Source organism: Nicotiana tabacum, chromosome 8, assembly GCF_000715075.1.
Source record: "Nicotiana tabacum cultivar K326 chromosome 8, ASM71507v2, whole genome shotgun sequence".
In the NCBI taxonomy this organism is placed as follows: Eukaryota; Viridiplantae; Streptophyta; class Magnoliopsida; order Solanales; family Solanaceae; genus Nicotiana; species Nicotiana tabacum.
The window spans coordinates 44603748-44620784 of record NC_134087.1 but is presented as its reverse complement, the minus strand read 5'-3'; the positions used below and the strand labels follow the sequence as shown (position 1 = coordinate 44620784).

Genomic DNA, 17037 nt, shown 5'->3' with positions numbered 1-17037 from the left:
GAATTATTATATAAAAAAGTTGGATAAATAATTATTTAATAATAATAAAGAGCAAGGCGAGAGAAAAAAACAAGATAATAATAGGACCATACCAAATCAGTCATTATAAAGTAGCACTTTTTATCGTTACACGACAATAAATTTATGATACGGAATAATAAAATTTAAATCAAAATCAAAATACATTGTAATTTGTAAATACGATACAATGTGTAACAACCATACATATTGTATTAATATACAAAGCTTCCCTATTTAAAAGCTTCGGTATTATTAGTCTCCGTGGCTATAACAAACAAAACAATGGAGAAGGAACTCGGCGACCCTCTCCCGGTACAGCCTACTCCGGCGGTTGACGCGGCGGAGGCAGGCGACCATAAGCAACTGCAGCAATCAAGTCGGCCACGCCCGAAGCGTTTCGTGAAGAACCAAATACCAGACTCCATTCTAAACGACGCAGCACTCAACGCCGCCATATCCCTTCTACCTCAAAACTACAACTTTGAAATCCACAAATGCGTATGGCGCGTACGCACTTCAGTTGCCAAGCGCGTGGCCCTCCAGTTCCCCGAGGGTCTCCTCATGTACTCCCTCATCATCTCCGATATAATCTCCACATTCACTTCCGCCGCTCACTGTTTCATCCTCGGCGACGTGACTTACGGCGCGTGTTGCGTCGACGACCTCTCCGCCGCAGCTCTTTCCGCCGATCTCCTCATCCATTTCGGCCATAGCTGCCTCGTCCCTATTGATTCCACCACTATCCCTTGCCTTTACATATTCGTCGAAATCTCAATCGATGTCTACAGGTTGTTACATGAACTCAAGCTCAATTTTAATAATACTAGTACTTATGACAATATCATTATGGCTGGAACAATTCAATTTGCTGGTGCAATTCGTGCTGTTAAGCCCGAGTTGGAAAAAATAGGGTTTAAGGTTTTGATCCCTCAAGCTAAACCCTTATCAGCTGGGGAAGTACTCGGCTGTACTGCCCCGAGTGTTATGCACAAGTTTTCTGATTGTGAGAGTGTGGTTTTGGTGTTTGTAGCTGATGGTAGGTTCCATTTGGAGGCGTTTATGATAGCGAATCCGGGGATAAAGACGTATAGGTATGATCCGTATGTAGGGAAGTTGTTTTTGGAGGAGTATGATCATAAGGGAATGAAGGAGGAGAGAAAGAGAGCGATTGAGAAGGCAAGGATGGAGGCTAAGAATTGGGGGATAGTGCTCGGGACATTAGGTAGGCAAGGGAATCCGAGGATATTGGATAGGTTGGAGAAGAAGATGGCGGAGAAGGGGATGACTTGGACAGTTGTGTTGATGTCAGAGATATCTCCTACAAGGATTGCGTTATTTGAGGGTGCAGTAGATGCTTGGATTCAGATCGCGTGTCCTAGGTTGTCGATTGATTGGGGAGATGCGTTTACTAAGCCTTTGCTTACGCCATTTGAGGCCGAGATTGCATTGGGTGATTTGTCTGGGTGGTGGGAAAGAAAGAAAGCAGTGAATTCAGATGTATGTTGCGATGAAGCTTTGAAGTGTTCAAAGAATGAATCTTCCGGTGCTTGTGATAATGGAGGTGAGAAAGTGAAGGAAGGGGTACTCGTTGATTATCCGATGGATTATTATGCTCAGGATGGTGGGGAGTGGAATTCTTGCTACTCCAAGAAGCCGGCTCGACTTTCACAAAGAATTAGTCAATCTTGTAATGGTAACAGTGCCATCAAATGTTCTAAATGCTGAGCTAATTTTGGTTCCATCTGAGTACACTGCTGTCGTCGTAAATGGTGTTACACTTCAAAGTGAGTACCTTCCTCATTTTTTCTGTTGAGGCCTCTTTTTTGTAGTCACTGCCAGAATGGTAGTTATATATTCTATGTAGTAGCACGAAAAGATGCTTTGTCCAAGTGTATACTTTACATGACTAATTTGTAATATGGTCCTTCCCCTTACATTTAGACTTTTAGTGGTTTTATTTGTTTAGTATCCTTCTTGTGATTAATATCTATGTATCTTGGTGTCCAAAAATCTGATGGCGTGGGACAATAACAAAGTTAAAGAAAGCATATATCTTGCTCCTGCACTTCATGCTTCTTTCTATTGACCAACCCCAGCAGAGAGTTGCAAGTTTGTATCTTGCTATTTCGCTTCGTGCATCACTTTGTTGACCAACCCCAAAAGATTAGCTGCAAGCTCAGCTGACCAAATTTATTCCTATACTTCAGCATAAATTATGTTTTCTTGAAGAACAATATCCCTGCTTTTTAAGATATTTAATAGGTAAAATATAGTGGGCTTTTAGGGGATTTTTCAATCAGCTGAATCTTGATTTTGACAAAGTAATTTGACTCCTTGATAGACTTCTCCTAGAATGTGAAGGAGTTGGTCACTGTTTATCAGATTTATGTCCTTCATTTGTTTCTACATTCTTGTTTGTTGTACCCTTTCCTCACATCATAAAGGCTGAGAGAGGTGAGATAAGGAGGTTCGTTGGGTGGTGGTAAAACTATCAATTCTATGTCTCTATAAACATTGATCGCATAAAAAAACACCTGGCTTGTCTCATTTCCTATCATCCATGTTGTATGCTTGTTGTGGGGTGGAAGGAAAAAGCGGCAGTTCTATGTTTGCAAAGACATGGAGAACCACATGCTTTTTTTTTTTTTGGATGAAATAAGTGGGATAAATCACCTACTTCCTTCAATCACGACCATGATTTTTCCGGTCCTAGAGAGGATTTTCACATAAATGTGGTTATTCCCTGGGCACAGTTAAATGGAAGGCTGAAAATTCACGGTGAGAATGTAGTGAATGTGATTCTTGCTTGATAACCAACACATTTTAAATGATTGTTAGCTCTTCTTATCCCAGAGTCACTGTTAAGCTTTTTTGAGGTTGATGAAAGTTGGTATTTGTTTATCTTTTGGTAGTATGTATCATGCTTATCAATGAACGAAGAATCCTTTTATTTCCTTAGTTCTAGTTGTGTTTTGAATATCAACTTATTATTGTACAGCTCATACCAAGTCCGTCATAATTTTGCACTGAGGAAATGTCAAGTGATGAAGACTTCAGATAATAAAATCTCCAAGAATTTGCACTGAGCATAGCTAAGAAGAATTGATAAGGGAAATAGGAAATGAGTTGGGTTTAAGTATTCGGACCGTGCATTCATCTCATCCACATTGGTTAACTGTATAAATGATGTGCTTAGTTATGTGGATAGTCTTGTAATATTACCTCTGGAACGTTTCGAATCCTGTTTCTCCAAGAAGAACTATCCACATTTTGTCATCTTCTTGTAACATTCTTACCCTCCCTTACATCAGTGTCAGTGTATTAGAACATGCATAAAATCGATCGACACTGATATAAAAGATACAAAGCTAGCTAAATATAGTACCGTAAATTGCAGAAAAGATTTCCTTTATTATTATTATAAATATCTACATGAAACTGTGTTTGTATTTTCCTGTGGAATACACTATACCAAGCATTTAATTGAAAAAGCAAGAAGGATATGTCGAAAGAGGCGAGCTGAGAGTATCAACTTTCTTTAGTATAGCAATCCATCAACAAATCCCAGAGTCCTCCAGCAGTTTAAGCAGACTATGTTCAGGTGCACTTATTGATGGAAGAATAACTCGATTCATGGGAGGTCTAGGTATTGTTCGAATTGCCTCAGAGTCGGTAGCTCTTCCTTCCTTCATAACTGGAATATCAGGCTTTCTAATTCGCACAGCAGGGACTCGCTCTTTCCATATTCTTCCATCCTGTGAGTGACGAAATATACAAATCCTTAGTGATCAGCAGTTGTAACTTGTAATGTAACAAGATTTATGAGCCAATGGGTTAATAATGATGTTGTTACTATTACCAGCCATCATATTCCTCATTTCCATTACCGCATTCAAGCACAAAACAAAGTCATTGAGTCCACCACTTAATAAACAGAACTAACTTGGGAGTAAAATTATGCCAACAGAAACAGTCGACCTAAGTACTTCTCTATGGACGTAGGGAGACTTGAGATCTTACATTCAATGTTGAAGGTTCTGGAAATGGACATTGAATTGGTCGATCAATATTGAGAGGCTCCATAGGGTGTTCCACTGGCTTGAACTCGACTGCAATTTCAATACCATTAGGCGTAACAGAGGGAGCTCCAGCTGTAGTAGCAGCATCTACTGCATCTGAATTTGGGGGAAACACTTCCCTTTCATCCTGCATTTGAAATTAGATCACAAATTGCTATACCTAAATCAGATATAAATCTCCGCTTAGGAAAGAAGTCTTAAGTTGACTTTTTGCGTAAAGGAAAATGGCTTTCCGAGAAATTTTCAGTTGGGATCCATTCGTTTACAGCTAGAAGACATTATTCTTGTGTTTTCAAGTTATGAAACATTGTTGAGTGGTTAATTACAGCACTTGGCCACTGATAAGTTTAACAAGTTAACAATCAATACAATGAGTATAACCAGTCAATTCATCGGAAAAAAGAAAAATCAAAACAAGCTTTATTTTAATGAATTGCAAAACAAAGACCAAAGGTAGGCACCAAAAGAACAGTTAAACTAGACACAATTTAGAGACTGAAACCCAAGAATTAGTCAACCTCAAATTCCAGTATATCAAAAAATCTAAATCGTAAAAACAAAGAGAGAGGGAAGCTGACAAGTGCACTTTGAGTCCGACGATGGCCAGCTGATCTGCCAACAGAAAATCTAGAAAAAATGCCCACCATATTATGACAACGCCGCACCCAAAAGCCAAAAGGGTGTGTCTTGATCCTCTTCTTCTCTAAAGAATTCTAACACACACTCTATTCTCTCTAGATATTAGTTCAGAGAAAGAAAGAATGAAAGGGAGATAGAAGTAACAAGGTGGGGTTTAGCTAGTTGGGTTTTGCCTGTATGATCGGTTAGTTAATTTTACTACATCTTGGAAGTAAATAAGTTGAGAAGCTGAGGATAAGAACAAAAGTGTTGGTTCGACAGAATCATTTGTTAAATGAGTAAAGAAAAAAACAGAGGCTGTTAGTTAAGTTGAGGTAGGAACTTAGCCCAACTGTCATGTGATGTGTTTTTGTTTAAGTGGGGGTTAGACTTCTATTTGTAATTAGTTACGCAATCTATTCCTTCTTCGTTGTCTCTGTCTCCTCCACTGGGGCCCTCTCGCAGCATCTCTTCTATAGTTTTATGAGTCAATTCATGGAGTACCACGCAATGGGAGCACCCCTTTTTATATTTATTGTTATTTTTAAAAAATAAAATTTTACTTGAGTGAACCTATTTAATTGGGTATACAGAGATTATTAAAACTTATTGTAATTATAGCTTGTCATGATATTTTTGCGACTATGAAATCATGTTAATAAAAGTAAAATAAAACTTTTTCACAATATGAAAAAGTGTATTCTTTTTAAGAATGAAAAGATTGGAACCGGAGCAGAAAGGTAATACATCAGGGCGTTGCATGTTCTCTTTAAGCTATCACATAAGGGATTATGCCTCCTGAAGTAATTTGCTCATATAAGCACTACCAAATGTGTTTATATATTAAGGTCTAACATAATTTTGGCATGTAAGTTTTATGGTATTATAATTTATAGTAGATGCAATAGTTACAACAAGATGCTTTATTTATTACTGTCACTATTTTTTCTAGCGACAAGCTTATACTACCTCCATCCCAATTTATGTAGTATTATTGAATTTGACGTGGAGTTTAAAAAATATGCAAAGACTTTTAAAATTTATTGTTTGAAAACCCTTAGGTATAGAAAGTAATACAATTTTAAAGCAAATACTAGTATAAACATTTTTTTGCAAACCCATGGGCAATTTTTTGGCAGTGACAAAAGTATTTACAGAGTCCATTTAAACTCCTAATTATTGATTAATAGAACAGTTATCTAAGTTGGGTACACTTAAGTAGTTGGGCCAAACTACCTAGCATAGCAGACTACTACTATTTCTATACATGATATAGTAAAATATCATTGAACATAATTATATGCAACTGAAGTAATTAAACATCGTTTATAGTCATAAACGATATGTGTGCATAGGAGTGTTCTGGTTGATCATATTAAGAAGACAGATCTAAATTTCTTTGTTTGTAAATAGTTGAACATTTATTCCCGCATCATTCACTTAGATTAAAATAACTCATATTATTGTAAAAAGAATATGAACATCCAACTAAAATTTTAAGGCAACGGGTGAAATAACCTAATATATTATGGGGAAAATAAAAAACAACCAAATACGCCCTTATACATTACTATGGCTGTCCAACGGGCCGGGACGGACGACATTTAGCTGGGACGATGGTGGGAGGGGACGAAACGGGACGAAACGGTAGGCCCATCCCATCCCGCTAACAAACGGGATGGGACGGGACAAGACGGTTTCGCAGGCCTTAAGTGAGCCGTTTTAAAAAAAAATTTAAGCATTAAGTTTGGCAACAACTAATTTTTTGACAATGACTAAGTTTTTAAAGTTTGCAACAGCTAGTTTTTGGACTTATTTAATAAACATAAAAGTTAAAACTTAATAAATTATAAGGAATTAGGAAACTAAGTAAAGAATTGTTTATTAAAACAAATGACTTGTAATGAAATATTCTAGTAATTATAATAGAGTTATAATTTATTTAATATAATTTCAAACCATTAAGTAACTAAGTAAGAGTGTAAGACAATTCATAAAAATAATTGAAGGTTTAGAGCCTGTTATTTTATTAATAAAACTTTCAAATTTCACATATAAATATAATTCTTTTGAAGAGTACCTAATCTACGCAGCCACCTTGTAGGAAGGGTTCTGTTTGAACTAGGCCTCTTAGTAGCCAATTACAAATTATCATACTAATATTAGTACGCTCCCATATAGCTTCGTTGTAACTTATCAATGATTTCTCTCGGACATTGTTGTGGAATTGGCAATGTTGATTGATGTTCCATGAGTTCTAGGCCGTAATCGCTCCCAGTGCTAAGTCTTCTTCCCTAGTGGTTAATTTTTCAAAACCAAGATTTCTTCTTTCTGAATTAATCCAATCTCTGAATAATACGGAAATCTCTAGGTTGTCCTCCGCTAATGAATCTCTATGATCTCCGATTTGAAATTTTGCCGCGCTAAAAGTACTCTCCGATGCTACTGATGATAGGCTATAATTGCGTATTTTAGTCGCTTATTACACTCTAATGTACTGCACTTTAGTTGAGTTTGAGCTTTAATCGCTAGTGTTTGTACTAATTGTGTATTTTATGCCTTACAGGAGTGATTCCGAGCTATGTAGTTATTATGGAATGAATTCAAGTAATTTGGAGCTTTGAAGTCTGAGTAAAAGGAATCAAGCCGGGATCGTGTTCGGGGATCAACGGATGATAGTTAAGAACGAAATGAAAAATCGAGCGGGCATACAATGCATTATCTAGTATAATGCACATAACTTTTCGCTCAGAACTCCGTTTGGGCTCCACAATATATCGTTGGAAAGCTATTTGAAAGGGCTACAATTTTCATATTTTGAATATTTGCGAATTCCCAATAACGCGGCGTATAGTGCGGTGCGGCACGCACCGCTCCTGTGGAAATTTCCTGTATCCCGTCAGAATCAGCTCTCTGAACTTCCCCACTGCTGCCCCGTATGGTGCGTCGCCCCATGCGGCATGGTAGTGCAAATTTTATAAAGTGATTGTCCTATTTTGCGCGGGAGAAGGTATTTTCTTCTGGGTCCGACCCTACTTGGTATAAATATATGTAAAAACGCTATTTTGAGACGAGGGACATACTTTTGACAATAATTTAGACCTAAGGAGGCTAAGGTGATCAGGGATTCGACCTAAGAAGGCAAGAACACACTAGGAGCAAGGCGGAGAATTTTTCTATGAGTTTTTCGCTTCCTTCTTCCTATTTTCATTATTGGTTATGAATTCTAGTATTGTAGTTATGCATACTATTATGAATAGCTAATTTGTTATCTAGGGTATTGATGGAACCTATTGGAGGATAAGTTTCCTGTTACATTAATATAGATTTGCTGTAGTATTTTCTCTATTTATTCAACTACGTTATTATTGTGGTTGGTTGAAGAGCTCTCAATCGTATTTAATATGTATTACTTGGGAAAGAGTGCATATTTAGGTAGTTATTGAACAACATCACTCCTAACGTATGTGAGGGATCAGTACGAAGAGTTTAAAGGTAAGATTAGAGATAACGAAACCTTGGGTGCAATCCGAGTGAGTCTTACTTAATGCTAGCTAGCATAATTCGGGAGAATATGTCTTGTAATTATGGTAATTACTCGAGAGAGAGTTACGACAGTCAGAGTGCTCGTGATTGGTAGAGAATACTTAGGCTAATTTATAGAAAATGTAGCGGAAATGATTCCGACAATAGGGGAAATCATAACTCTATACCTCCTTAATCTTATCTCCAATCCTTATCCTTATTAATTGATAGTTTTACTGCTTTCTAGTATTTGTTAGTGAATTAGATAAAAATAAACATTATAATCTTTATAATTAGGTTTGGACTTGTGTTTTTAGCGATATTGAACAACTGTAGCTAAGTCTTAGTTCTCTGTGGGATTCGACTCCGGACTTGTAAACCCGATTATATTTGCAACGACCGCTTAGTCCTTTTTATAAGGCATAATTGGGCATGATCAAATTTTGGCGCCGTTGCCGGGGAACTAACGGTGTAGCTGTAGGTGTACATATTTCTAGGTTACAAGTTTGAACTTTTATTTTTGTTATTTTGTATTTGATTATTTTTTATTTATTTTTTATTTTTTACTAGAGAGACATGACATCTTGGAATTATGAGAGTTTTGATGTTGGAAATTCTACTTTTGATTCTCCTTATACATATTGTGGAGGAAACCACCCAGAGAAAAATTATCAAAATATTCCCGAGAGCGAGTTATGTGCACCAACTCAATCTTATATGTGGAATGTGTGTGATATGTGTGGTGGTCAAGATGGTCACTTTCATGGTTGTGCTTATATTTCTTATCTTCCCCCAACCTCTTACTTTGATGGTTCTTCTTTTTCTTGTGAAGTTAATAGGAACAAAGAACCCAGGGATGATGACCTGAAAAAGATCGAGGATATGCTAAAGTGCCTTGTGGAACAATATGATGAGATACAACTACAGGTACAATGGCAAAATGCAACTATTCGCAACTTGGAGGCTCAAGTGAGTCAACTAGTTGAAGCTTTTAATGCTCAATATACCAGTATTGTGGATAGTAGCTAGGAGCAGTGTGCATTAGAGATGGAAATTGAGGTCAATGGAGGGGTCCAAAGTAGAACCCCAACACTCTAACCAGCTAGAATTTGAGGATCCCGATGTTGAAGAAGTAATACTAGAGTCAACCAGGGATGTTGAAGATACAAATTTAGTTGACTATAGTGTGATTGGTGTTGAGGAGGTTAAAAATCTTGAAGTTCATGTATTTGAGCGTGTGAGACCTTATTCCAAACACTTCTCTACATTATGTTCAGATGGTGAAATGGAAACTGAGCCGTATGAGCCAATGCAAGAGTCAAAAGATGAGGTAGATGAGCCTTATATTCTAAAATTTCCAAGGCCGCCTACGCAAAGTGACATTCCTCGGTTGAAAGCCAAAAATTTCATAAAGTATCATTTAATTTTTAGCCCGCAACTATTTGTATTGCCCCAGAAGCATGATCATAGAGCAGAATCAAAACTTGGGGTCCAATTCATAAGTTCAAAGTGGAGGTAGAAAGTGATTCGCGTCACGCCGCGACGTTAAATCAAGCGCTTGTTGGGAGGCAACCCAGCTTTACAACTTTCTTTTATTTTATTTTGTTTTTTTGTTTTTATTTTATTTATTATTGTATTATTTTTGTAGTGTCAATTTTTAATTTTCTAGGAGCATGGAAAGCAAAATTATTGGAAGGATGCAACAACAAACCAGATGGTTGGAACTAAGTGTGAGGTACCTGCACGAAGGACCAGGCTTGGGAGAAGTCTGAGTACCTCATGAGCTGCTAGTGCTTCCGCTTTTGGCCTACCAGGGAGTTTTTTACCCTCTTATTAGTTATAGTGTGCATTGGGGACAAGGCACAATTTTAAGTGTTGGGTGAGGAGATTGTCTGAGTGACTTTCTATGCTATTTTAGTTGTGTTAATTTAATTAATTAATTTTTTTCTTGAAGGATTTAAGTCTTAAAAAATAATTTTATTTGTAGGTAGTGTAGTAATCCCCCCTTGATTTTTCTTTGTGCCACAGTTCTTTTCCAAAAGTTTTGTTTGAACCGGGTGTAGTTAGTTTTATTTTTTTAGGAGTATGAGCTAGTGTGAGATGAAATGAATTGCAGCAATATCTCTGAGCTTTGTGACGCCTTGAGAATAGTCAGTACTTTGGTTGTGACACATAGGCTCAATTTTTGACTCTTGTAGAAGTACCTTAAATTGTATGACCTTAACTTTGCTTAACTGCTTTGACTAGAGTGTCTTGATGAGTCCAATCCTGAGTGAGTTATGTGCCATGTGTGTGTAAGGTTTGTATGTATTCAGTGCATTGCATTTGATGTCTAGAACTTGCCCCGTGTGTTTGCAAAGCAAAATAGTAATTTTATTTAGTTTTGGAAGTGATATAGCTATTTTTTTATTGAGCCAGATATATATTTTATCCGCCTAATTGTTATGTATCGTAGTTAACTTCTTTGAACCTGTAATCCTATTTCTATGGTAACCACATTACAAGCCTTACTCATTTGTTTGAATTAACCATCTATTTGAAATTTTTCACCTCTCATGAGCACTTGAATTGTTATGAACTGTGTAAAAGTTAAAGTGTGGGGTGGTGGTTTGGCCTCTGAGTGGAACTAATGAAATAAGGAGAAAAGTGCACTGTGTTGAAAAAAATAAAAGCCACTTGAATTGAAAAAGAAAAAAAATTAGTTGTATTGTTGTGAAAAATATTTCTTGATGGTGGTGGCTAGTGATATACTTGTGCTTAAAGAAGTATGGAGTTAATATATATATTGATGTGAAGGTGGGGTTATAATTTGATATAAGTGTGGGGTTTTAAATGTTAAAGTGTATGTGTTAAAGTGCTTAGGGAGGTGTAGTCACTCTTGTATCTAAAGGCATCCTACCCGTCTTACAGCCTACATTACAATCAAATAAAGTCCTACTTGATCCTAGACTGAATGAGCTCGATTAGTAGAGTAGTATATTACGGACAAGCCTATGGTGCATCTTTTGTGGCATATGAATATTATTTATGAGAGCGAGTGAATTCTTTAAATCTTGAGTTCCTAATTGTTCTTAAATTTTATTGTGTGGAACTGCTCTCTTTTGTTATGTGAGGGCTCTTGATTCATGAAGGAAAGTTAATTTTAGTGACCTCTATGTTAGAGTAAGTGAGTGAGTTATGAATAATGCGTGGTACTTGTGAGTCAAATATTGAGGTGAAGATGTTACGGTTTTGTGCTTAGTCTATTTTAAATATTCTTGGTGTGATGAGTTAGGAGAATTGTTTAAAAAGGTCGTGTCTATATAAAGTGTAGTTTGATTGCTCGAGAACGAGAAATGATTTAAGTGTGGGGGTGTTGATGATAGGCTATAATTGCATATTTTAGTAGCTTATTACACTCTAATGTACTGCACTTTAGTTGAGTTTGAACTTTAATCGCTAGTGTTTTGTATTAATTGTGTATTTTATGCCTTATAGGAGTGATTCCGAGCTATGTAGTTATTATGGAATGAATTCAAGTAATTTGGAGCTTTGAAGTCTGAGTAAAAGCCCACATAATCAAACCGGGATCGTGTTCGGGGATCAATGGATGATAGTTAAGAACGAAACGAAGAATCGAGCGGGCATACAATGCATTGTATAGTAAAATACACATAACTTTTTGCTCAGAACTCTGTTTGGGCTCCACAATATATCGTTGGAAAGATATTAGAAAGGGCTACAAAGTTCATGTTTTGCATTTTTGCGGATTCCCAATAACACAGCACATTGGGCGGCGCGGAGCACGCCGCACTTGTGGAAATTTCCTGCATCCCATCAGAATCCGCTCTCTGAACTTCCCCACTACCGCCCCACATGGTGCATCACCCCATACAGTGTGATGATAACTAGGGATTTTAGGCTATTTTATGGTCCTTTTTGTCTTGAGTTTTGTATTAAAAGTGTGTACAAGTATTCCCAAAAACTAACTTATTGTACTTGCTTGTAGTGTTTGGTCAAAAAGAGACAAGAAAGTCAAAATTAGCTCAAAAGGGAGTGAAACCTGCACAAGTCAAAGCTGAGTCAACTGAGCGCTACAACGGTAAATCAACCGCGGATGCGGAGGATCCACCGTTGAGGCGGTCTTGATCTCGCGGTCCGCGGTGGCAAAGATCAGAGAGTTTTAATTATGATCTTATCAAGTCACCGCTGACCGCGGTGGAATTACGTGACAACGATAGCTTTAGCGCGGACGCGATGCATTTACCGCCCTCAGCAGTAGCCAGATTCAGAGAACTAAGTATGAAGCTAAAAATTGAAGACTGCGGTCCGCGCTTGATTTTATGCGGCCATGGTAGTCCAAGCGCTGCAACGATCCATTTTCCGCTGTCAGCGGTACCTCCGTAGGGGCATTTTTCTCCGAAAATTTAGCTGTGTATAAATAGTTCTTTTTCAGATTTTTAGGTCATCTTTTGTTTAGCTGAGCATGTGAACCGCCTACTTTTGACTTTTTGAGTAATTTTAGAGCTTGTTTAACAACTAGTCATAGACTTTTTTCTTGTAATTAATTTTTATGGTTTCTATTTCATCTCAATCTATGTTTTCTTCTTTAATTATGAGTAGCTAAACCCATTAGCTATGACTGTGGCTCAACCCTAGTGTGGGTATTTAATGAGTCTGCTATTTTAGGGCTTAGATGTTTATGGGTGATTGATATTTGGCCTCATTTGTGCCTTTTATGTTGAATTGATGGTTGCAAATACTAATTTGTGCCTTTTTGACTTAGGCTCTTCTTGAGAAAGAGAGCTTAAGTCTAGGAAACTTAGGTCAATAAGGAATTGAGATATATTCAAGAGATTGATCGCCCTAATTAAAGTGTTAAACCTAGAGATAGTAATACCCGACTTGAGCTAACTTTGCTTGCACAAATTGAACACCCAATTGGGATTAAGAAAGCCAATTAGGGCAAGTCACTCAAACTACCGAGAGGTATAGAGTGAGTAGCTACGTGCATTGGCTATATCATGATACCAACTATAATATTATTGACCTAAGTTTTAGATCCCGTTAGATACTCACCTAGGAGTAAGTCAATTCCCTAGTGCCTTTTTACCAATTTAAAAAATCCTATAAAAATATCTACTTAGCTTAATTTCGTGCATCATTTGTATTAAATTAGAAATAGCAAACAAACAAAAGAATGATTAGAAGTGCAATCAAGAACACTACACATTGCTAGATTAGATAGGAATCTAACTCCAAACATATCTTAGCTCCCTATGGATTCCATCATGACTTTTCGGGTAAAAGATGCATCGACTGCTCTTGCCACTCTATAGTGGTGTAGGGTTGGAGCCGATCACTTTTTGGCGTCGTTGACGAGGAGCTAAACGGTTTTGGCTATCTATCTGACTAGTTTTATGTCTTATTTTTCTTTCCTTCTGTGTTACTAACTTGTGTGTGTCATCAATTCAGGTACAAAATGGCAAACAATGATCCCCTTGGAAATGTTCTGCCGGGGGAGGAGGTAGATGATAATGGTGAGGATGAGGTGCCTCTAGTACCTTAAGGTCAAAGACGAGGCCTCCAGGCCAATGACAATGTTCTAGACCCTCCCCCGCCACCTCCAAGAGTGCCTCCTAGGGTGCTTCCAAATGAAGGATACGCAAGTGCAATTGTCCCACCCCGAATCCGGGCGGGCAATTTTCAAATTACAAATGTGATGTTGACTTTATTGGAGCAGCGAGGGTATTTCACAGGTGCTCTCCATCAGAATGCATATAAACATCTTAAGGGCTTTGTGGATACCTGTTGGGGAAGCAAGCAAACAAATGTGTCAAAGTATGCATTGAGATTGAGATTATTCCCTTTCTCACTTAGAGGGAAAGCTTTGGACTGGCTCGAAAGGCTTCCCAACCATTCCATCACTACGTGGGATGAGTTGACGGACAAGTTTACAACTAAGTTTTTCTCGCCAGGGCATATGGCGACTTTGAGAGATGAGATTTTGGCCTTTAAACTGGAACCTAATGAATCACTTCATGAGATCTGGGAGAGATATCGGACAATGGTGAAAGAATGTCCGAACGATGACATGACCAAAGCAATGATTCAGCAGACATTCTACCGTGGCATTAACACGACCAATTAGTGTGTAGTGAACCAGCTAGCAAGGGAAATTTTATGAACAAACCTTATGCTGAGGTGTGTGAGATATTGGATGAGATGATAGATACTTCCTCAGCTTGGAAAAGTCGAGCCAATGCATCATAGGGTGACCCCACTATCATCCAGTTGCACAAAGAGCTCAATGATCATGGCCAGGCTATAGCAAGTTAACTACAACAATGAACTAGTTGGCAAAAGCTCAGTTGCAACAAGTTCAAGCTCCTAGACAAGTAAATGCTATGGAAGGTGTCAACAAGAGACGACAAAGAGGTCAACAATGTCAAGGTAGTTTAGATCAATATGAGCAAGGTAGTGGTGGTTTTAATCAAGATGATGGCTATGATGAGGAAAGTGAAGAAGTGCAGTACATGAACAATTACCAAAGCCAAAGGGGCAATGCTCCTAACCAACAACAACAGTGGAGATCCCAAGGAAATTAGGGGAATCAAAACCAACAAGGCAATAGCAAATGGGGGAATAACAATCAGAATTGGGGCAACCAGAACAACCACGGCAACTGGAGTGGCAACAACAACGATTGGGGAGGAAACAATAACCAAGGGGGTTGGAATAATGGCAATCAAGGGAATCAGGGGCAAAGCTTTCAAAGGCCTCCAATGTATCAACAACCAAATAACCCACCTCCATTTCCATCCCAAGGTCTGAGCTCGTCAAACAATAATATGGGAAGGATCGAGATGATGTTTGAACAAATGATGAAGAAGAACTCCGACTCTGATGCCCAGTTGGCATCCCACAATACTTCAACCCGAAATTTGGAGGTTCAACTTGGCCAGATTTCGCAATCTTTGAATACTCGACCTAAGGAGGCTCTACCTAGTAATACGGTAGTAAACCCGAAGGGTGTGAAAAACACCGGGCATGCAATGGCGGTGATTACAAGAAGCAGTCAAGGTGGTGATGTGAATACCTCCAAGCAAAAGGAAATTGAGAGTGATGAGGTTGAAGTACAAGATGATGATGTTCCTATGGTTGATGAGCAAGTGAGTGAAGAGAATTTGAATATGGAAGTGAGAATTGATATCAATGATAATGAGGTGGAGACTCAAGATGACGTGAACCCGTCTAGGGAACACGTAATAGACATACCGAAAATGGTAGTGCCCAAGGATAAGGCTCATTTGCCAAGTCCTCCTCCACCTTACCCTCAAAGGCTTGCGAAGCAAAATAATGAAAACCAATTTAAGAAGTTTATTGAGATGATGAAAATCTTGTCAATCAATGTTCCTTTGGTGGAAGCTCTTGAGCAAATGCTGGGTTACGCCAAGTTCATAAAAGACTTGGTGACTAAAAAGAGATCCATGGATTGTGAGACCATCGAAATGACTCATCAAGTAAGTGCAATTGTGCACTTGATGGCTTCAAAGCTTGAAGATCCCGACGCTTTCACCATTCCATGTACCATTGGGAGTGCGGATTTTGCAAAGGCATTGTGTGATTTGGGAGCAAGTATCAATTTGATGCCTTACTACGTGTTCAAAACTTTGGTTATTGGTCAATCGAGGGCTACTTCAATGAGGTTGCAAATGGCGAATAGAACAATGAAAAGGCCGTTTGATATTATTGATGGTGTTCTTGTTCGGGTGGAGAAGTTTATTTTGCCTGTGACTTTGTGATTCTGGACTGCGAAGTCGATTATGAGGTTCCGATAATATTGGGAAGACTTTACTTGCAACTAGGAAGGAATTGGTTGATGTAGAAGTAAGGGAGATCACCTTCCGGGTGGGTGATAAAAAAGTGGTCTTTCATATGTGCAAATCAGTAAAGCAATTGAATAGTACTGAAGTGTGCTCTTTTGTGGATCTTGTCACGGAGGTTATAGTTGATGATACTAGTGCAATGATCAATGTGGAGGATCCTCTAGAAGAGGTCTTGTTGAACCTTGATGTAAATGAGGATGGAGGTCAGGTGGAGTGTGTCAATGCTTTTCATGGAATGAGCTCTTACTCTTATGAGCCTCGAAAGCTCTCTTTGGATATTGAGAATAGAAATACTCCACCAACAAAACCCTCAATTGAGGAACCTCCCATTCTGGAGTTGAAGCCTTTGCCTTCACACCTCAGGTATGAATTCTTAAGCCCTAGTTCAACTTTACCTGTTATTATTTCGTCTTGTCTTACTAACGTGTAGGTAGATACAACACTGGAGGTGCTCCAAAGAAAGAAAAAGGCAATTGGATGGACTCTAGCTGGTATTCGGGGAATAAGCCTCGCCTTTTGCATGCACAAGATTATACTTGAAGATGATGCCAAACCCTCCGTGGAACATTAAAGGAGGCTGAATGAGGCTATGCAAGAAGTTGTCAAAAAGGAGGTGACCAGGTGGTTAGATTAGGGGTAATGTACCCCATCTCGGATAGTTCTTGGACTTTGCCAGCGCAATGTGTGCCGAAGAAGGGTGGTATGATTGTGGTTACCAATGAGAAAAATGAGTTGATTCCCACTAGGACTGTCACAGGATGGAGGGTGTGCATGGACTACCGCAAGCTGAATAAAGTGACCCGCAAGGATCACTTTCCATTGCCCTTTCTTGACCAGATGCTAGATAGACTTACTGGGCATGCCTTCTACTATTTTCTGGATGGGTACTCAGGCTACAACCAGATTTTTATTGCTTCGAAAGATCA

General features: G+C 38.4%; 1 protein-coding gene and 1 pseudogene across 1 annotated transcript; one reads left to right on the top strand and one right to left on the bottom strand.

Annotated features, from left to right (window-relative positions):
* The first annotated feature begins 268 nt into the window (after positions 1-268).
* On the top strand, positions 269-3412 carry LOC107822237 (uncharacterized; annotated as a pseudogene).
* Positions 3413-5084, bottom strand: LOC107822238 (uncharacterized). The gene is made up of 3 exons (XM_016648759.2): positions 4679-5084; positions 4042-4227; positions 3413-3776 (listed from the first exon to the last, which is right to left on the bottom strand). Exons 1-3 carry the CDS (start codon positions 4745-4747, stop codon positions 3576-3578), a joined length of 456 nt encoding a protein of 151 aa, XP_016504245.1. The 5' UTR covers positions 4748-5084; the 3' UTR covers positions 3413-3575.
* Positions 5085-17037: the final 11953 nt, after the last annotated feature.

Coding starts and splice junctions, on each gene's coding strand:
- LOC107822238 (XM_016648759.2), bottom strand. CDS start 4,747: ATGGTGGGCATTTTTTCTAGATTTTCTGTTGGCAGATCAGCTGGCCAT. Junction 4,228..4,678: donor GTCGGACTCAAAGTGCACTT/GTCAGCTTCCCT, acceptor TTTCAAATGCAG/GATGAAAGGGAAGTGTTTCC. Junction 3,777..4,041: donor CAGAACCTTCAACATTGAAT/GTAAGATCTCAA, acceptor CGTCACTCACAG/GATGGAAGAATATGGAAAGA.